The 21,499-nt window shown below is 45.4% G+C and overlaps 1 protein-coding gene across 1 annotated transcript in view; it reads left to right on the top strand.

Annotated features, from left to right (window-relative positions):
• Positions 1-21,499, top strand: part of SAMD10 (sterile alpha motif domain containing 10) — a 48,578-nt gene that overhangs the window by 10,501 nt on the left and 16,578 nt on the right. Inside the window, exons 2-3 of the mRNA XM_089657474.1 lie at positions 4,853-5,034; positions 18,857-19,025. Of these exons, the coding sequence (XP_089513600.1) occupies positions 4,853-5,034; positions 18,857-19,025 (351 nt within the window). The remainder of the gene's footprint in view (positions 1-4,852; positions 5,035-18,856; positions 19,026-21,499) is intronic.

Genomic DNA, 21,499 nt, shown 5'->3' with positions numbered 1-21,499 from the left:
GGACTGATTGGTGAATTGCAGCAGTGACACATTCTAGTGGGTTTCCATCAAAAGGAAAGAATTAAAGGGTCAGTCTATCCTATAGTGTGCAGTCTGGAAGGGTGAATAAACCCTGGGATTCTTCTACTACTACTACTAAATACTTTTTTCCCTCATGAACATGCAGATCAGTCATCATTTATTAGACATGCATTTCTGCTGAATTTTTTGTTGCTATTCTGTCTCTCAGTGTTACAATATACCTACCCAGGGGCGAACTGACCATTTGGAAACTCAGGCACTGCCTGAGGGCCCAGTAGTGAGCCCCATGAGATGCCCCTGGTACCTTTTTCATAGGCTTTTTTGAGTTTGGGCAAGGACACAGGGGCCCCATGATCCCCTATTGCCCGGGGGCCCATTGAGTTGTCAGTCTGCCCCTGCACATACCATTCGATTTTTAGACCGATCATTTCTTTGTGAGTGGGCAAACATTCAAAATAAGCCGGGGATCAAATACTTATTTCCTTCACTGTATATTATTATTATACAGTATTTATAAAGCGCCAATAGTTCGCTCAGCGCTGTACATTACAGAGGGGGACAGAACATGTGACAGAACAATACCAATACAATGCAAAACATGAGGGGATTGAGGGCCCTGCTCTTTCTATATATATATATACACACACATTTTTTTTTTTAATACAAGTTCCATTTATTTTTTTTACATACTTTCACTAAAGTACTACAGCAGCGGTGCTCAACCTGTGGCCCACGGGCCATATGCGGCTCTTGGAGCCATCTGATGTGGCCCTCGACCTCAAACCAGGGAAGCGCATTTCTATTACACCCTCCGGGTTTGGTTTGCTTTGCTTTCAGAAAGTGCACCACACCTGCAAGATATAATACAATTCTATGGCAAAGTGCAGCTAATCCGCAGGACAGCCATAAAGGGAGATTAGGATAGTATTGGCTTGTTTACATTTGCAGTTTGAGGGGCAGTAAAACCCCCATAGTTGAGGTGTGTTTTTATCACATCCCCATGAACCACTGGTGTAGCGTCAGGCGATCCTGCCTCATGCCACGTGGCCTCCCTGTCACATTCTGTTTTTAACACTTTTTCATTTCATTGTGGCCCGCGACCAGTTACCAGATCATTTAAGTGGCCCTCACTCTTCAAAAGGTTGAGCACAACTGTGCTACAGTGTCACCATAGTGACACTGTACTATGGAAAGGTGTTCTGGATTTTTTTTTACACTATGATTGCTATTACAGTAATGATCAGAGCAGTTATTGAAGAGCAATCGTTTAAACTGTCATGAATGGCTGTCATTCACGATTCATTGTTTACTATTGTGATTGCTGTGATTGGCTACAGCTATCACTTGGTGCACTGTGATTGGCCCTGTACCATGTGATCACTGTGACTGATCAGAGATCACAGTAGTAAGCAAGCTGTCATGAATGAAAGCCATTCATGACAGTTGTGTTTACTTGTTATCATGTGATTGGTCACAGCAATCACATGGCACCTGGGTCAACCGCAGTGGCCTGATATTGAGCACCGTGATCCGCTGTGTCCACTAAACAGAGGATCAGAGATTACGCCACTGCATGTCCTTCTGCGAGGACGTCCTCCTGGAACTGGAGAGCACCCGCCTGGCCGTATATATACATTGGCCAGGCAGGAAGTGGTTAAATCGGCAGACGGGAAGTTGCCTGCGCCCCTTTTGGAGCACAGCGCCGCTTACTGTATCTAGCTAATGCTACTACAATACAATGCAACGCACACAGCAGCCGCATCATTGCACAATGGAAATAGTTTGTTTGGCCCAGCTTGTCTGAAATTAACCATTTAGAGTGAACTGAAAGCTGGAATTCTACTTTAACTCTCCAGCATCAACCAAAATCTAAATGTAATTTTTCAATTAGTCATGTAAAGCTGAACCTTGGGATAAACGAATATCGTCTACGTATAAGAGTCATGTATTCTTGAATCTTGGAGTGCTTTGTGACACTTCCTGTAATAAAGACCGCTCACTGCTGCTCTCATCTGCTTGAGCAGAGTGAATGGTCTTGTCTCCGCCCCCTCCTGTAGTTTTCTGCAGGCAGCCTGCAGTGGGTGGAGCCTGCTGGGTCCTTGCCACAGATCTACTCTCTCTACAGGCTATGTACAGCCCATTGCTGGTGTCACTGCTACTTTTACATAGTAATATCTGGGTTTCCAAATGCATTTTGTGCACACAAAGTGGATTTATATCCTCTATGGCAGGGGTGTCAAACTGGCGGCCCTCGCGCTGTTGTGAAACTACAAGTCCCATCATGCCTCTGTCTTTGGGAGTCATGCTTGTAACTGTCAATCTTGCAGTGCCTCATGGGACTTGTAGTTTGGCAACAGCTGGAGGGCCGCCAGTTTGACACCCGTGTTCTATGGGTATTGAGGAATATATGGACGTTTTTGAGGATGGAGTGCAGCTTTAAGGGTAAAATGACTACACTTGCTAACAGGACTGATGCAATTCTTCTTGGCTATCGCCGTCAGGTCATGCGTTTTACCTGTTGTCTCATCTTGTCTTTTTTTTTTTCCTGCTGAAGAACATGCGATCTGATGCCGAAAGTGTAGCACATCTCTTGCATGAATATGCAAATTGCGCCTTGCTTCTTTTTACAAGTTCCCATCCCCCGTAGTCGATTTTCACGCCTAAGGCACCACTTTAAAAATAGATTTAGGCAGGAGCAGAAGGAAAACACAACTTCTTTGTTCTCTGTGGCTGTATAAAACTGTGTAATCAGTCTCCTTCACTGCAAGGAAATTGGATTGCTTGTTTACAGAGTGCCATGTATCAAAGCTGGTATAACAGGTCATTGTTTGATAGTTGCTGATCTGGTGGCCAAGATAAAGAAAAACTTATACATAAAAAAAAATATGACAACCCACATCCAACTCTGTCTATCTATCTATCTATCTATCTATCTATCTATCTATCTATCTATCTATCTATCTATCCCTCCCATATCTATCTATCTATCTATCTATCTATCTATCTATCTATCTATCTATCTATCCCTCTATCCCTCCCATATCTATCTATCTATCTATCTATCTATCTATCTATCTATCCCTCCCATATCTATCTATCTATCTATCTATCTATCTATCTATCTATCCCTCCCATATCTATCTATCTATCTATCTATCTATCTATCTATCTATCTATCTATCTATCCCTCTATCCCTCCCATATCTATCTATCTATCTATCTATCTATCTATCTATCTATCTATCTATCCCTCCCATATCTATCTATCTATCTATCTATCTATCTATCTATCTATCTATCTATCTATCCCTCCCATATCTATCTATCTATCTATCCCTCCCATATCTATCTATCTATCTATCTATCTATCTATCTATCTATCTATCTATCCCTCCCATATCTATCTATCTATCTATCTATCTATCTATCTATCTATCTATCTATCTATCTATCTATCCCATATCTATCTATCTATCTATCTATCTATCTATCTATCTATCTATCCCTCCCATATCTATCTATCTATCTATCTATCTATCTATCTATCTATCTATCTATCCCTCTCATATCTATCTATCTATCTATCTATCTATCTATCTATCTATCTATCTATCCCATATCTATCTATCTATCTATCTATCTATCTATCTATCTATCCCTCCCATATCTATCTATCTATCTATCTATCTATCTATCTATCTATCTATCTATCTATCTATCTATCTATCCCTCTCATATCTATCTATCTATCTATCTATCTATCTATCTATCTATCTATCTATCTATCTATCTTTCTATCATCTATCCCTCCCATCTCTCTCTCTCTCTCTCTCTCCGTCTATCTATCTGTCTGTCTGTCTCTGTACTTGTCTTGTAGTGCACTGTCATTCATTTTGAATTGCACCCTAAGGCACATATACAGTCCTAAAAAACATACCTGCCAATAGCACATCACAATGCATAGATGTGAACACTGTGTGCGTTGTGGTGTGTTGCATTGCCAAACACATTGCATATACGTTTTTTTTTTCTTGTGTCAACTGCTCAGTCGAAATAAATGGGCTACCTTAGTGCAACATTCTTCAGAGCATGAATGATGCGAGTGGTCCCCTAGTCCATCAATGCATAACAGTCCATTGCAGCCAAAAAGGCTTATTGTGGTGATGGACTATAAAGAGGTAATATAAGGTTCCTCGTAACTAATTGGCTAAAGCAAGGTCGAAACAAGATGCGGAAGTTAAAAAACTTTTAATAATTCAACCAGTGACAGCAAGAAAGCATAAGGCAACCAACATGTTTCGGGGACCAAAACAAAATCCCCATTTATTAGGTATTAAACATTGTATCAGAATGTTTAATGAACTCAAAAATGCTCTTGAGCAGACCGGTCTGTGTCGGGATCTTATTCAGAAGAACAGCCAGTAAATGATGTGAAAAGGACAACCAGAGAACACAATCTAAGTGCAGTATGATGTATGATGTTTTGTATTGGTAAAAAATATAGGCCACTCACATGTAGTAGAAATAAAGGCCCCTGTCAGATAATCTGAAGCTGTCATCGGATAGCAATCCTAGATAGTGCAGCAAAAATCCAGTTGGAGGACTGGAAGGACCCACCAGATCAAAGGCATTCACAAGCTGGAGAGCTGATCTGACAGCATGGAAACAGACCTTGTGACATCAGACGCCAGGAGGCATGAAGGGGGCTACGCATTTTTGAGGTGGTAATGCCTCTATCCCAAGTAGATTTACTACTTAATAAAGATGTCCATAAGTATTTATTCAGCTTCCAGTACGTATAGTAAGATCACACATTTTTTCCTTTTGGCAGCTGCCGCTCACTTCAGATTTTGTCGGAATCTCCTGGAACACACGGTGTCCGCAGAGAACCTTAACCATCGCCTCCGACGTGATATCGGTAACAGCCTAACCTGGCATGACGGCCGAGGGCACAGGACAACCGGAGGCAGGGCAATTAAACTCCTTAAACAGCCTGGAACAGATGTATCCCAGGTAAGTGACTGCACAGGGTGCACTCAGAATGGCATCTTCTTGTGAGTGTCGCAGAATCAGTTTCTGTCTCTGCCTTGGAAAGGTAGAAAGATCCACTGTATATTTTATACACCTAGGCAGGGGCGGACTGACAACTCATGGGGCCCCCGGGCAGTAGGGAATCATGGGGCCCCTGTGTCCTTGCCCAAACTTAAAAAAACCTATGAAAAAGGTACCAGGGGCATCTCATGGGGCCCCCTACTGACCCTGGGCCCTCGGGCAGTGCCCGAGTTTCCAAATGGTCAGTCCGCCCCTGCACCTAGGAGTGCTAGCCAGGGACAGCCAAGTCTAGCCTTGGGAATGGTGGGAGGGATGCTGGGTCCCACCATGATTCTCACACATCAATGACAGATATATGGCTCCTTAGAAAAGATGTTATATGCTTGCATGGCCCAACAACCACTGGAATTGCACACTACCCCTTAAGTAGGTGTCACACTTAGGGGTCAGACTCAGAGACCAGTAGCTATAGCAGTAGAGGGGCTCCCACCGACCAGCAGGATTGGTATACAAGTAGGTCACCCTGGTGGATGACGTGGGCTCACCCAAGGTGCAGGGTCTAAGCACTATCCAGTATTCACCGGAGCCCCTGATGGCGGAGATGCGTTTTGCTGCTTGTTATTACCAGGTCGCGGTCCTCAGACGCTGATCTGTTCTGGAATTGCTCTTTTTTCCTTCTTTTCAATAAAACCCTTCTTGATGAGGGGATCCCAGCAATAATGGAGGGGCGAGTCACCTGCCCCATGACAGTACCTGGTATGTAAAAAGTATATGATGATTAATAATAGTATACTGAGGCCCTAATTGGTACCACTAAAAATTAAGGGATATTATTATTATACAGGATTTATATAGCGCCAACAGTTTGCTCAGAGCTTTACAATATAACGGGAGATAATACAACAATAGCAGCACAGTGGCTAAGTGGTTAGCACTTCTGCCTGGAAGTACTCGGGTTGTTGGTTCAAATCCCACCCACGGCACCAACTGCCTGTAGTTTGCATGTTCTCCCTGTGCCAGTGTGGGTTTCCTCCCGGTACTACGGTTTCCTCCCATACTCCAAAGACATGCTGGTAGGTTAATTGGCTCCTGTCTAAATAGTCCCTAGTATGTGTATGTATGAATGTGAGTTAGGGACCTTAGATTGTACACTCCTTGAGGGTTTGGGACCTTAGATTGTACGCCCCTTGAGGGTTAGGGACCTTAGATTGTACACCCCTTGAGGGTTAGGGACCTTAGATTGTATGCCCCTTGAGGGTTAGGGACCTTAGATTGTACACCCCTTGAGGGTTAGGGACTGATGTGAATGTACAATATATATGTAAAGCGCTGCGTAAATTGACTGCGCACTATAAGTACCTGTGATAAATAAAACAATACAGTTCAATACAAGAGGGTTAGGAGGGCCCTGCTCCTTGGAACTTACAATCTAAGAATATAACTGACCTCCCCGCTAATAGCACATAGTAAGGCCACTGGTTATTGTCCTGGTATGGGGACACCTGGGTCAGCCCGGAGGGGCCAGTATTGAATGTATAGATCTATACGTAACACATAGAAAAAAAAATATTGATGTACCTTTTTTTTCTTCTATGTGTTTATGAGGGAGTTGGGGTTTAGGATAAACAAATGTAAGTTTGGTGGTGCATTTAGACTTGTCTATTAGTGAAGGGCGTTTACCTGTCTCCATTAAGGCCTCTGCGGTCATGTAGTGCATAGGGGAAACATCATAAAGGAAGCCGCAAACACTGCAGCCAGAACTTCTCCATAGGGCGGTGGAGATGGCTCTTCCGGACAATTCATGTGTGACCTAAGTGGACATTGAGATAATTGGGTATTCATATCATGCTGGTGATTGGAGCACAGTCACAGAGACATTACTTTGCTCGGTGGTGTTTAAACACTTATAGCCGGACATCGCGATGCATGAAATGAATTATGGGAGGAGGGGGAGGCAATGCGGCTGTAAGGAGGTGAACCGTCTCAGCATAAGATGCTCAATGCTCATCTGAATGGCAATTCCCTTGTCGGCAGATGACGTCTCCTTTTCATGCAATCTTTAACGAATTGTAAACATACAGCAATGTGTACAGAATGAAAGGAAACCACAAAGTCATGTGTGTATGTATGTATGTATATATATATATATATATATATATACCCAGATTTGTTTTTTTTTAAATAGAATGGGGCAAGATTAGAACCTCTCTCTGGTTTTACTGCTATCTGGGGCTCCATTGGAAAGATTTCCCCCATTTACTGTTCTGGGGACAACCTTAAAGTGCAGCTCCACCCAAAAGGTGAAGGTCCGCTTTTAAGCCTTTGTCCCCCGCTCCCCATTAAGGATTGCCACCTTTGGGGAGCGGGTACCCACTTCCGCTGCGATCGCTTAAGAGATCGGAAGCGGAAGTTGTCCTCCCCCCCCCCCCTCCTTCCCCATAGTCTTCTGGGACACGACAGGTCCCAGAAGACTACGGAGCCATTCACAAAGCACAGCGCTTCTCGCGCATGCGCTGTGGGCACCTGGCTGTGAAGCCGCAAGCTGTCAGAGCCGGGTTCCCACACTAAAGATGCCGGCGCCAGGGAGAGAAGACGGCCGGTGAAACCAGCCGTGGTGAGGACACCGCGGGACTGAGGGACAGGTAAGTGTCTGTATTTTAAAAGTCAGCAGTTACAGTTTTTGAAGCTACTGACCTTTATTTTTTTATTAGGTGTAACTCCAATTTAAGCTTTAGAAAACTGTGAGCAAGCAGCTCTTTGTTACAGAAGAGTCATGCTATATCTCTTTCGCAATAAATACACACTTACCTGCTTGTAGTATTCTATTGACTGTACACTGAGTTGCGCATGTGCACCTTGGCGGCACGGGCGGACTGACCGTTTGGAAACTCGGACACTGCCCGAGAACACCGGGTCAGTAGTGGGCCCCATGAGATGCCCCTGGTACCTTTTTCATAGGCTTTTTTGAGTTTGGGCAAGGACACAGGGGCCCCATGATCCCCTATTGCCCGGGGGCCCCATGAGTTGTCAGTCCGCCCCTGCTTGGCGGACATTCTTGGTACACTTTGGCTGTGTCAGAATGACTGACTCCCATGAGCATGCAAAGGATGATGTTATCCCCCGATGGCCAGCTAGCTAAGCACACCCTGCTGCCTGCATACCTGAACAAAGGACAGATGGATTTCAGGAAGTAAATACTGCTGGGAATCATCTGCCCTTACTGAAGATGGCGGCAACTAGAAATGCTAGGGGGGTGGGGTTAAAGGATAAGTTCACCCTTTTACCAAAAATAATACATGAACATTTTTTTGCTGGTAAAAAAAAGTGCATTTATTATTTTTGGTTGCAGGAGCCTGTAGTGATCTGCAGCTCGCTGGTGCCATGCACATCTCCTGCAGGTCTGTCAGTATATCTGCTCGTACGTGATGTATGGGCAAGCAGATAAACCGATAAGAAGAATCAATGAAGATTCAGTGAACTACCACAGCGCCATGGCAGTTCATTGAGAACTACAAACTGACAGCCGCTAAAGCTGTCGGAACTTGTAGTTCATTCATTCACAGAACACTGTGAATGAATGACGCAGCTGTGTGGGGGGGGAGAGAAGATCCCCGTTAGCTGTCAAAGCGGGGGAGAGGGGGCTGGTGTATTCATAACATGTTACACACTGTCAGGGGCGGACTGACAACTCATGGGGCCCCCGGCCAATAGGGGATCAAGGGGCCCCTGTGCCCTGGCCCCTGCTCAAAAAAGCCTATGAAAAAGGTACCAGGGGCATCTCATGGGGCCCCCTACTGACCCCGGGCCCTCGGGCAGTGCCTGAGTTTCCAAATGATCAGACCGCCCTTGCACCCTGTTATGAAAGGTAAACTTCAAACTTTTTCCCAACTAGATAAAGCATGGAGACATGGATGGATGGGTTAGATGACGTTGAATGCTATTTCATTCATTTTTAATGTTTTCAGTTTTTGGTGCTCAGACAGTTGAGTTCCGCTTTAACCAGACAGTAAGGTAAGGGAAAATCTGCAATAGGGAAACCAGACTACAATAAAAAGTTGAAAGAAGTTCTAGCATTCCTACTGAACTTAAAAAAAAAATATAAAAATACAAAAATTAAAAAAAATCATTCTCTCTGTGTTGCTGTTAGAGAGATTTCTCCTCACTTCCTGTCCTGAGGACAACCTTTTTACCAGACAAGAAGGGAAGGAATCTCACACTGCAGTAAAACCTGACAGGAGTTCTAATCCGTACCCACTTTATTCTAAACTAAAGAAAGAAAAAAAAAAGGTTTTGGCGATAGAAACACTTTAAAACTGAAGACTAAATGAACCCGTATTAATCTAAACATTCCCTTGGCAAGATGACAAAGTAATTAGCCCTTCTTTAATCCCAATAATGCGTTCTAGGTGAGGGAGATAATTATATCAACATTGGACGGTTCCCCGAAAGAACTGTAGAAAGCATTATGTGTGAGTACTTACAGCAGGAGTAGAGAACAAAGAGATAAAGGAAAAGGAAGATGGAGAGAAAATGATGGGGGGGCAAGGATAATATAAGGGGGGGAAAGAAAGTTTGCCTGTAACACCACTTATAGACTTCACACCTGTTCAATTATAAAGGAGAGATAAAAGGTGCTTTTTACCAGTTACTGCAACACATTACAATTTATTTCAGGTATTTATATAACGCCGTCAATTTATGCAGCGCTTTACATATATATTGTACATTCACATCAGTCCCTGACCCTCAAGGGGCGTACAATCTAAGGTCCCTAACTCTCAAGGGGGCGTACAATCTAAGGTCCCTAACCCTCAAGGGGCGTACAATCTAAGGTCCCTAACCCTCAAGGGGCGTACAATCTAAGGCCCCTAACCCTCAAGGGGCATACAATCTAAGGTCCCTAACCCCCAAGGGGCGTACAATCTAAGGTCCCTAACCCTCAAGGGGCGTACAATCTAAGGTCCCTAACCCTCGAGGGGCGTACAATCTAAGGTCCCTAACCCTCGAGGGGCGTACAATCTAAGGTCCCTAACCCTCAAGGGGCGTACAATCTAAGGTCCCTAACCCTCAAGGAGCGTACAATCTAAGGTCCCTAACCCTCAAGGGGCGTACAATCTAAGGTCCCAAACCCTCAAGGGGCGTACAATCTAAGGTCCCAAACCCTCAAGGAGCGTACAATCTAAGGTCCCTAACCCTCAAGGAGCGTACAATCTAAGGTCCCTAACCCTCAAGGGGCGTACAATCTAAGGTCCCTAACTCTCAAGGGGCGTACAATCTAAGGTCCCTAACCCTCAAGGGGCATACAATCTAAGGTCCCTAACTCTCAAGGGGTGTACAATCTAAGGTCCCTAACCCTCAAGGGGTGGACAATCTAAGGTCCCTAACTCTCAAGGGGCGTACAATCTAAGGTCCCTAACTCTCAAGGGGCGTACAATCTAAGGTCCATAACCCTCAAGGGGCGTACAATCTAAGGTCCCTAACCCTCAAGGGGTGTACAATTAAAGGTCTCCAACCCTCAAGAGGCATACAATCTAAGGTCCCTAACCCTCAAGGGGCTTACAATCTAAGGTCCCTAACCCTCAAGGGGCGTACAATCTAAGGTCCCTAACCCTCAAGGGGCGTACAATCTAAGGTCCCTAACCCTCAAGGGGCGTACAATCTAAGGTCCCTAACCCTCAAGGGGCGTACAATCTAAGGTCTCAAACCCTCAAGGGGCGTATAAGCTAAGGTTCCTAACTCACATTCATACATACACATACTAGGGACAATTTAGACAGGATCCAATTAACCTACCAGCATGTCTTTGGAGTGTGGAAGGAAACCAGAGTACCCGGAGGAAACCCACACAGGCACAGGGAGAACATGCAAACCCCAGGCAGGTGGTGCCGTGGTTGGGAATCGAACCAGCAACCCTGGTCAGGGACATATTTACCACAAGGCAAACAAGGCATTTGCCTAGGGCGGCATTTTTCAGGGGGGCAGCAGCATTTTTCATGGGGGCAGCGCCTCCCCATAAGAAAGGATGGAAGAAGGGAAACACACAGCATGGGGACCAGGTGGGATCTGAGAGAGGCTGTGAGCTTCTTGATGTTGTATGCAGAGCCTGACTCTTGTTTACAGGGATGTCCGAAGCTGCGAAGGTGAGTGTCTTCTCTCTTTCCGGGGTGGGGGGGAGGATGCCAGTGTATGGGGGGCGGTGGTAGTGGAAAGCTATCTTGGGTGGGGGGAGTGCTGGGCTGTTGTTGGTCAATGTCAGGCTCTCTTCACGGGGGAGGGGGGTGTTGGTCAGGGTCTCTTCGTGGTGGTGGTGGTGTGGGGGGAGCCGATTTTTGTATTGCCTAGAGCAGCACAAAACCTAAATACACCACTGACCCTGGTACTGCCAGGTGGAAGTGCTAACCATTTAGCCACTGTGCTGCCCAATTTGTGTGGTGTGTTGTGGCGCTATTCATTTAGAATGCCACCTAACAACACATAAATACAGCAACTGACAACGCACCTGCACTACAGCACACCACAATGTTCATGGACTACCCTAACATGATGCATAAGTATGGTAGCACACTGCATTAAGGTGAAAACATATGAAGGGGCCCCAAATGTAGCTCTTATGGGTTTGCATAGATCAGCCCCTGTCCTCTTCTCAGGTCAGGTTTTTCTCAAATCTACGAATTTCTAGCAGTGTATGTGGTTTTCGGATGGTAAAGTCCATTTATTCCAAAGATGAAGGTAAAAGCAAACAAAATCTTGAACTACTTTGAAAAGACATTCGAATGTTCTGAGAAAGGAAGATTATCATGTGCCTCATCCAAAAAATTCAGGATAAAAAGAGATAAAGGCTGGAAAATCATGAGCTGGTTATGATTTTCCAGCTTCATCTGTTTGAATGTTCTGAGAATTTTCTTGCGAATCTTACGTACCTGTTTTCCTTTGAAATTCTAACAGTGTATACCCAGCCTAAGGAACTGTGGTCAGCAATCTTGTCCATCAATTGCCTCAATAAAATTAGTCAGCCATATACAGTAAATTGCATTGTTTTCCCTATGTTAGCCTGGCTGGTGGACTTCGTGAGAGAGGGGGAAGAATAGCTTGCATATGTAATGAGCAGATATAACTGCTCCATGTACATCTATAATAGCAATACATAGAAGTACCTTATTTTTTTTTTAATTTACCACAAACTGATAAGAATATTTCCATCAAGTGCTTCCCATTTACCAGTTTAACAGATTTTATGATCTCTGGTCAATACCACCAACTTTACATAGTGAGGACCTTCTTACACGAACCATTCCACTTACACTATATTGCCAAAAGTATTGGTCGGCCGGCCTTTCCACGTACATGAACTTTAATGGCCTCCCAGTCTTAGTCCGTAGGGTTCAATATTGAGTTGGCCCCGCCCTTTGCAGCTATAAAAGCTTCAACTCTTCTGGGAAGGCCGTCCACAAGGTTTAGGAGGGTCTCTATGGGAAGGTTGGACCATTCTTCCAGAAGCACATTTGTCAGGTACTGATGTCGGGGGAGGAGGCCTGGCTCGCAGTCTCCGCTCTAATTCATCCCAAAGGTGTTCTGTGCGGTTTATGTTAGGACTCTGTGCAGGCCAGTCAGGTTCATCCACCCCAAACTGGCTCCTTCATGTCTTTATGGACCTTGCTTTGTGCACTGGTGCGCAGTCATGTTGGAACAGGAAGGGGGCCGTCCCCAAACTCTTCCCACAAAGTTGGGAGCATGAAAGTGTCCAAAATGTCTTGGTATGCTGACGCCTTAAGAGTTCCCTTCACTGGAACTAGGGGGCCAAGCCCCACCCTGAAAAACAACCCCACACCGTAATCCCCCCTCCACCAAACATTACATTTGGCACAATGCAGTCAGGCAAGTACTCCTAGCAACCGCCAAACCCAGACACGTCCATCAGATTGCCAGACAGGGAAGCGTGATTGGTCACTCCAGAGAACATGTCTCCACTGCTCTATAGTCCAGTGGCCGCGTGCTTTACACCACGGCATCCAACGCTTTGCATTCCACTTGGTGATGTAAGGCTTGGATGCAGCTGCTCGGCCATGGAAACTCATTCCATGAAGCTCTCTATGCATTGTTGTTGTGCTAATCTGAAGGCCACACCAAGTTTGGAGGTCTTTAGCTATTGACTCTGCAGACAGTTGGCGACTTCTGCGCACTGCGCGCTTCAGCATGCGCTGACCCCGCTCTGTCATGTGACGTGGCCTACCACTTGGTGGCTGAGTTGCTGTTGTTCCCAGTTGCTTCCACTTTGTTATAATCCCACTAACAGTTGAGCGTGGAATATTTAGTAGCCAGGAATGGTCACGGATGGACTTATTGCACAGGTGACAACCTATCTCGGGACCACGCTTGGAGTCACTGAGCTCCTGAGAGCGACCCATTCTTTCACCAATGTTTGTAGAAGCAGTCTGCATGCCTAGGGGCTTGATTGTATACACCTGTGTCCATGGAGGGGATTGGAACGCCTGAATCCAATGAGTTGTAGAGCTGGCCCAATACTTTTGGCAATATGGTGTACATCTATAATCGCAATACACAGAAGTACCTTCTTTTTTTTTTTAATTTACCACACAGATAAGATTATTTCCATCAAGTGCTTCCCATTTACCAGTTTAATAGATTTTATGACCTCTGTTCAATACCACCAACTTTGCATAGTGAGGTCGTTCCTAAATGAGCCATTCCACTTATATTTGATTAGGTGGAGATTGTGCAATCAGATTGTAAAGTGAAGCCATCTTAAATGATATTAAAAAGTATGGATTATTTGTAAAGTGTGCCTGTACCTTTCCTATGCAGAGTAAACCAACAGGTTACTTAAACTGGTTGTAAAACCTTCTATTGCCAGGCTCCCCCCAAATACTTACCTGAGCCCAATTCATATCAAAAACTGTTCTCTCTCTCCCTCATCACTGGATTTCATGAGAGCAGTGGTAGCCATTGGTTCCTGCTGCTGTCAGTCAAATCCAGTGACGAGGGAGTAGGACCAAGCTGTACTATGTGTGTCTGTAGATACACAGAGCACGGCTTTGGATTGAGCCTGCCCATGTGCTACCATAGGAAGTGTCTTTTTATGGTGGCACACAGAGAAGAGGAGCAAGGAGTGCCAGCGGGGGACCCGAGAAGAGGAGGACCTGGGCAGCTCTGTGCAAAACCATTGCAGGTACGTATGGCATGTCCTCACCCCACCAGCAAATCCTTCTCTTTTCTTCACTCTCTCACCATGCCATTCAGCTGCTGCTAGTAGAAGAAGAAGCAGCCCTGTGTAAATTACAAGTCGTCCAAGTCATAGCTTACTCAGATATATGGAATCTTCTTAAGTGACCACATTGGTGCTTTTTGATTGTCCTACTGCTGTCACATGGAGTAAGTCACACGCCGATCCATACCTGAAAGTGCCAGGTACATTTTCTACTCTTCAAAGCTGAAGTGACCACACTGGTGCTTGGTGATTGGCCTACTGCTATCACATGGAGTAAGTCACACGCCGATCCATACCTGAAAGTGCCAGGTACTTTTTCTACTTTTCAAAGCTGAAGTGACCACACTGGTGCTTGGTGATTGGCCTACTGCTATCACATGGAGTAAGTCACATGCCGATCCATACCTGAAAGTGCCAGGTACTTTTTCTACTCTTCAAAGCTGAAGTGACCACACTGGTGCTTGGTGATTGGCCTACTGCTATCACATGGAGTAAGTCACATGCCGATCCATACCTGAAAGTGCCAGGTACTTTTTCTACTCTTCAAAGCTGAAGTGACCACACTGGTGCTTGGTGATTGGCCTACTGCTATCACATGGAGTAAGTCACACGCCGATCCATACCTGAAAGTGCCAGGTACTTTTTCTACTCTTCAAAGCTGAAGTGACCACAGTGGTGCTTGGTGATTGGCCTACTGCTATCACATGGAGTAAGTCACACGCCGATCCATACCTGAACGTGCCAGGTACTTTTTCTACTCTTCAAAGCTGAAGTGACCACACTGGTGCTTTTTGATTGTCCTACTGCTGTCACATGGAGTAAGTCACATGCCGATCCATACCTGAAAGTGCCAGGTACTTTTTCTACTCTTCAAAGCTGAAGTGACCACACTGGTGCTTGGTGATTGGCCTACTGCTATCACATGGAGTAAGTCACACGCTGATCCATACCTGAACGTGCCAGGTACTTTTTCTACTCTTCAAAGCTGAATAGAGGGGCAAGGAGCAAAGGCAAGATAGTACATGCTGCTGGGGAAGGGTGGGGGATCAAACGGGACATGTTGCTTTTGCTCTGAAAACTACAGTCGCCCCTAAGGAGCAATCAGAGTGTAATAATCAGATCACTACAAGATAAAATCTTTTCACCGTCTGTTAAGGGTGAGATTGCCACTAGGACACAGAGGACAGTCGATTGTGTAGACGTGATCCAGCTGCCCTCAGGTCGACTTTTTTCCAGCGCTAAAGCAAAGCGTACAGTAGCTGCAGTGGAGAAAAGGCGGGGGGTGGAACAGGAGGCCAACATCAGCCTAACGCAGAAGGGATCAATAATGGTTGTGATTTTCTACCCTACCCAGTAAATCCCCCCCCCCACCCCTCCCCGGGAGCGTGACCGTGCTACAGTTGTTTGCAGGAACCACAGACATGCCATAAATGGCCACAACGCAGGACAGCCATCATCTTGTGTCTTTTAGCAGATTAATGACATGTTTCATGCAACCCTTTGCTTTAGTAAACAAGCCGGATAGCGTACTGGTGACAGAAAGGCACGATCGGCTTCGGTGGACAAGAAGAAAAGGACTGAGCTACATTCTGTTATTAAGGAGAGTAGCACAGAACATTATTTATGGCAGTGCAGCGCCGTGAAGATGATTTATGAACGTGCAGTGCCACGCAGGAGAAAATTTATCAATACACGAAGCTGCGTAGGAAATTATGTATCGCTGTGCAGTGATGTGCTCCCTGGAGATGGCTGTCTCTGAGGAAGGTGTCCTTGCTGCACCTGGTTTAAAGGGAACTATTGGGATTTAAAGTCCATGTGTACTCTGTGTAGGGCAAAGAAACAGGTTCACGTAACTGCCACCATCAACAGCCGCACATACTCCCCCATACTCATGTCACGGTCAGGCATCAGCCTTGGAGACCAGTAGCAGTGGAGAGGCTCCCACCAAGCAGCTGGTTGAGTACAGCAGCAGGTCACCCTGGCGGTTGACATGGACTCACCCGAGATGCGGGGTCTAAGCACTAACCAGTATTCACTAGAGCCCCTAATGGTGGAGATGGGTTTTGCTGCATGTTAGTAATAGATTGCAGTCTTCACAAGACCCTACCAGGAGGTGAGCAGGCCAAGGTCTAGTAGCAGATAGCATGTAGGGATCAAGCAGAGGAGTAGCCGGTAACAAGTGGTCGCAGGTTGGGATCAAGCAGAAGTGTAGTCGAGGAACAAGCCAAAGGTCGGTAATGAGTGGTATTGGAGATACGGACATCAGCAGGAGTGGCAAGAGTGAGATATTGGCTGAAGAGAGCACAATAATCCGGCAAACAGGAAGTGAAAGGCATGGTTAAAAGATGAGGTTCATGGGAGGAGCAAAGGGTTCAAGGTTTAAGAGATACAAGCTTCAAAGCAAGATCAAGCAGAAGCGTATTTGAGGAACAAGCCAAAGGTCGGTAATGAGTGGCATTGGAGATACGGACATCAGCAGGAGTGGCAAGAGTGAGATATTGGCTGAAGAGAGCACAATATTCCGGCAAAACAGGAAGTGAAATTCATGGTTAAAATACGAGGTTCATGGGAGGAGCAAAGGGTTCAAGGTTTAAGAAAAACAAGGTTCAAGGCAAGGTCATTCAAGGAGTTGTCCAGGGAGCTGTCCAGCATCCCAGGTGGCTCAGCAAGAAGAGACATTGCCAGACATGGCAGAAGTCGCAGGGTCAGATCCGGGTCCTGACCATTCCCCTCCTTTCTGACTGGTGGTCAGGGGAGGAATTGTTAGTATTGTGTAAGCTCCAAGTCGCAGACTGAAGCTTACATGGGGCTTCCTCTCCTCACTTGAAGTGGCATGGGAAGTAAACGGTAAAGCACAAGTTTTCTTTAGTGTCAAAAAGTTATAAAAATGTTTTTGGTGCCTGAGCAGCATTCTGAAAAATCTACCTTTTTGACTTGAATTCCTCCTGGGAAACAGCAGCGTCTACTGTGCCTAGGCACGCCCCTGTACAGTATTTGCAGTGTAGGACCATCTAAGGCTCTCTTGTCCCTGACTGCTAGTCTTATTAGATTTGAAATGAGATTTTGTGATGTCACTACTGTGCTGCTGCTGACTGTTCTTCTTGCTGGAGAGGAAGCTGTACCTGGGGACTGCACGGTACTCCCTGCTTCTTTTACTCCAACTTTCCCACTTTCCTCACTAGTCAGATCACCAGTCATCTGGGGATAGCTCAGACACAAGGGATGGCCTTCACACAGAGACATAGCGCAGAACGAGGTATAGTAATTAATATGATCTGCTGCAGAGAGACCACATGCAAAGCTTGTGACTTGTCTTTTGTCCTCTGCTTATCTATTTTGGGAACAGCTTCCACAGTTCAGGTCCTCTAAAGAAAAAAAAAATCATCCAATAAGTTACCTATATCTTTAAATAGCAGAGCTAGAGATAAATGTTTTACTTGCTTTTAAAGCTAATTGTGTTAATATACAACTGAGCAGATCTCTTAAACCAGAAAACCGTGTCTATTCTTGTACAGTTGTGTGTAAGAATAGATCATTCCTCCATAAGCAAAATTCAAACTTCTTAGTTACGATTTTCGAAAGGAAATTCTTTTGGAATTCGACCCATGTATGGCCTGCAATAGAAGGTGGTACAAAACACCTTGATTTGTTTCACACCACAACTGTGCTTTACCAGTTATTCACCCTGAGGTCATCACAGAGGACAAGGGGGTGCTCTTTACGTCTGGAGGAAAATAAATGTAATCTCCAAACACGGAAAGGTTTCTTCACAGTGAGAGCTGTGAGAATGTGGAATAGACTCCCTCAGGACTTGGTTCTGCCCAGCTCAGTGGATTGCTTTAAAATAGTCCTGGATTCTTTCTTGGATACACAGAATATAACTGGATACTAACATTTATAGGTAAAGTTGATCCAGGGAACATCCGATTTCCTCTCGGGGGATCAGGAAGGATTTTTTTTCCCTGCAGGAGCAAATTGGATCGTGCTTTGCTGGGATTTTTTGCCTTCCTCTGGATAAATTATGGGTATAGGATTATAACTTTTTTTTCTTTTTTAATGGTTGAACTGGATGGACTTTTGTCTTTTTTCAGCCAGACTATGTAACTATGAAAAAGTGAAACTAAAGCTGAACTCCAGTAATTCACACACTTTTTAAAATGTGCTTGCATACTATGAGTTCAGTCCAACGAGGCGTATGCCACCTCCTGGACTTATCTTTTTTCTTTACTGTATATCTGAGTTAAAAGTTAAAAGCAAGAAGGGACCACCATAGTGCAGTATTTTAAAACCAAGGGCTTTTAATACGGTAATGTACTTACAATAAGAAGACAATCACAGGCATATAAGCAAAGATGAGCGCTGCCAGATTCCCGCCAGGGTGTGTGATTACGCCAAATATTCTGCCCCCCCTAACGCGTTTCACTGTAAACAGCATCTTCAGAGAATCTCAATAAGCCTCCTAGGTCAGTTGGCCTGTTAGCTGCCATCCACTTGTTTCTAGATTCTTGCGCTCCTCTGTGTATGCATTCATTAATCCCACTTTTATTCCTGGCACAGGTAAGACCCAGCGATCAATACGGAATTTATCACACCAGTCCGTCCTTCAGCTGCCTCACAAAACCGGTCGTCCTCTGGACCCAGCAAGACGTGTGCAAGTGGCTGAAGAAGCATTGCCCACACAACTATCTCACCTATGTTGAGGCCTTCTCCCACCATGCCATCACAGGTAACCATTCAGGAAATTGGTATTGTCGAAACCCTTTGCAACTACCTAAGTGGAGGTAAATGTTTTCCATGGGAAGAAGTGCACATCACCCAGTTAAAATAGCTGTTAACCCAATTGCTAAAATTTAATATACGATTTAACATGCGTATGCAGGGGCGGACTGACAACTCATGGGGCCCCTGGGCAATAGGGGATCATGGGGCCCCTGTGTCCAAACTCAAAAAAGCCTATGAAAAAGGTACCAGGGGCATCTTATGGGGCCCCCTACTGACCCCGGGCCCTCGGGCAGTGCCCGAGTTTCCAAATGGTCAGTCCGCCCCTGTGCGTATGCTGTTTAAAAAACAAATATGAATCTGTTTTTAATGCTGCAGCTTTCATTAAAGGTATAGTCCATCTTATGAGTAAAACAGCTTATGCATACAAGGGGCCCCAGTGTCACGGTCATGGTTTAGACTCAGAGACCAGTAGGTTTAGTAGTAGAGAGGCTCCCACTCGCCATCTGGATAAGTAAAGTAGCAGGTCACCCTGGCGCATGACGATGTGTAGGATCTAAGAACTAACCAGTATTCACCAGAGGTCCCGATGGTGGAGATGGGTTTTGCTGCATGTTAGTACCAGGTCATGGTCCTCAGGATAGCCCCAGCAAGTGGGCCAGGGTCCAGTAGCAGATAAATGGGTAAGGATCAAGCAGAAGCGTAGTCAGTAAACAAGGCAAAGGTTGGTAACAAGTGGTTGCAGGTTGGGATCAAGCAGAAGTGTAGTCAGTAAACAAAGCAAAGGACAGTAACAAGTGGTTGCAGGTTGGGATCAAGCAGAAGTGTAGTCAGTAAACAAGGCAAAGGACGGCAAAAAGTGGTTGCAGGTTGGGATCAAGCAGAAGGGTAGTCAGTAAACAAGGCAAAGGACGGTAAAAAGTGGTTGCAGGTTGGGATCAAGCAGAAGTATAGTCAGTAAACAAGGCAAAGGTTGGTAACAAGTGGTTGCAGGTTGGGATCAAGCAGAAGCGTAGTTGAGGAACAAGCCAAAGGTCAGTAACGAGTGGTAGCAAAGATGCAGATGGCAGCAGAAGTGACAAGAGGGAGATATTGGCTGGAGAAAGCACAATAGCAATGGTACTGCTAAAAGAGGACGTTTATGGGAGGAGCAAAGGGTTCAAGGTTCAAGAGAAACACGATTCAAGACAAGATCATTCAAGGAATTGTTCAGGGAGCTATCCAGCATCTCAGGTAGCTCAGCAAGAAGCGACACCGCCAGACACAGGAGAAGTCACAGGTTCAGACCCAAGTCCTGACACCCAGTATATTACAGTGCACTCAACCTTTTACAGTGTCCTGTGATTGAAACACCTGTATGCCTCTGTTGCCCCCCCCCCCTCTCAGGAACCTGACCTATATACTACTCTTACCTTTTATTTTACCTAGTAGATTGGAGACTCATTCTCAGCATTATGGCAGTACGCTTCTCTTTTTCAAAGGCAGCGTATGCACAGTGTGTGCATTCTTTCCCTGTCCCAGCAACGCTGAGCTTCTGGAGAGAGCACACTGCGCATGCACCAGGGGGAGAGAGAGAGAGAACTTGCACTGCCCATGCACAGCTTTTGAAAAAGTGAAACAAGCTGCCTTGATTCCGAGAACGGGCGCCTAAGATAGAAGGTAAACAATATGGTAGTATATCAGGAAGGCTTCAGGGGTACCCAAAGGCCTATAGGTGTGCCAATCATATTACACTGTATTTTATTTTTTTTAAAAGGCATAGTGCATTGTAATATACTGGGGCCTCTTGTCTGCTTGGAGGTGAACTCAGCCTTTAAAATAATCCTTAGTGATCCCTCCAAGAAGATCCCAGTTCAGGTTTTTTTCTTTTACAGGGTGACAACATTCAGTCTTTGTCTTCCAAGTGTACTTCTGTGTTGTCACAAAGGATGCTGACAGCACTTACAAGTGCCACTTCAACACACATTACACAAGCATGGTCCACTATTGTACCCATCTTTCCTACCCCTTATCTGTAGTGCATGTAGACAAGGTGACTATAAAGAGGCTGCATGTAATCAGCAGCACTGAGATGCAACAGAGTTAAAGTGGTTCTAACGGCTGAATGTTTTTTACCTTAATACATTCTCTTCATTGAGCTAAAAAAGCTTTCTTTGATCTGGATACCCCCTCAGCCCCCCTTTATGTTTACATGAGCCTGATCTCGATCCAACGCCGTGCACGAAAGGAGCAGCGTCTCTCTCCCCCTCCTCATAAGCTCACAGCAGCGGGAGTCATTGGTTCCTGCTGCTGTCAATCATAGCCAGTGGGGGGGAAGGAGCTGAGCCACGCTCTGTGTGCCAATGGACACACAAAGCCTGGCTCAGGACCTAGCCCTCACAAGTTCCTCCCCATAGCAAGCGGCTTGCTACGAGGGCACTAGGCAGGAGGGAGGAGCCAAGAGCACATGTGGCGGACCCCAGAAGCGGAGGATCAGAGCTG

Source organism: Staurois parvus, unplaced genomic scaffold, assembly GCF_062004578.1.
Source record: "Staurois parvus isolate SC_StPar_1 unplaced genomic scaffold, SC_StPar_1.0 ptg001004l, whole genome shotgun sequence".
NCBI classification, from domain to species: Eukaryota; Metazoa; Chordata; class Amphibia; order Anura; family Ranidae; genus Staurois; species Staurois parvus.
The sequence above is the reverse complement of the archived record's forward strand: the minus strand, read 5'-3'. Positions and strand labels throughout refer to the sequence as shown.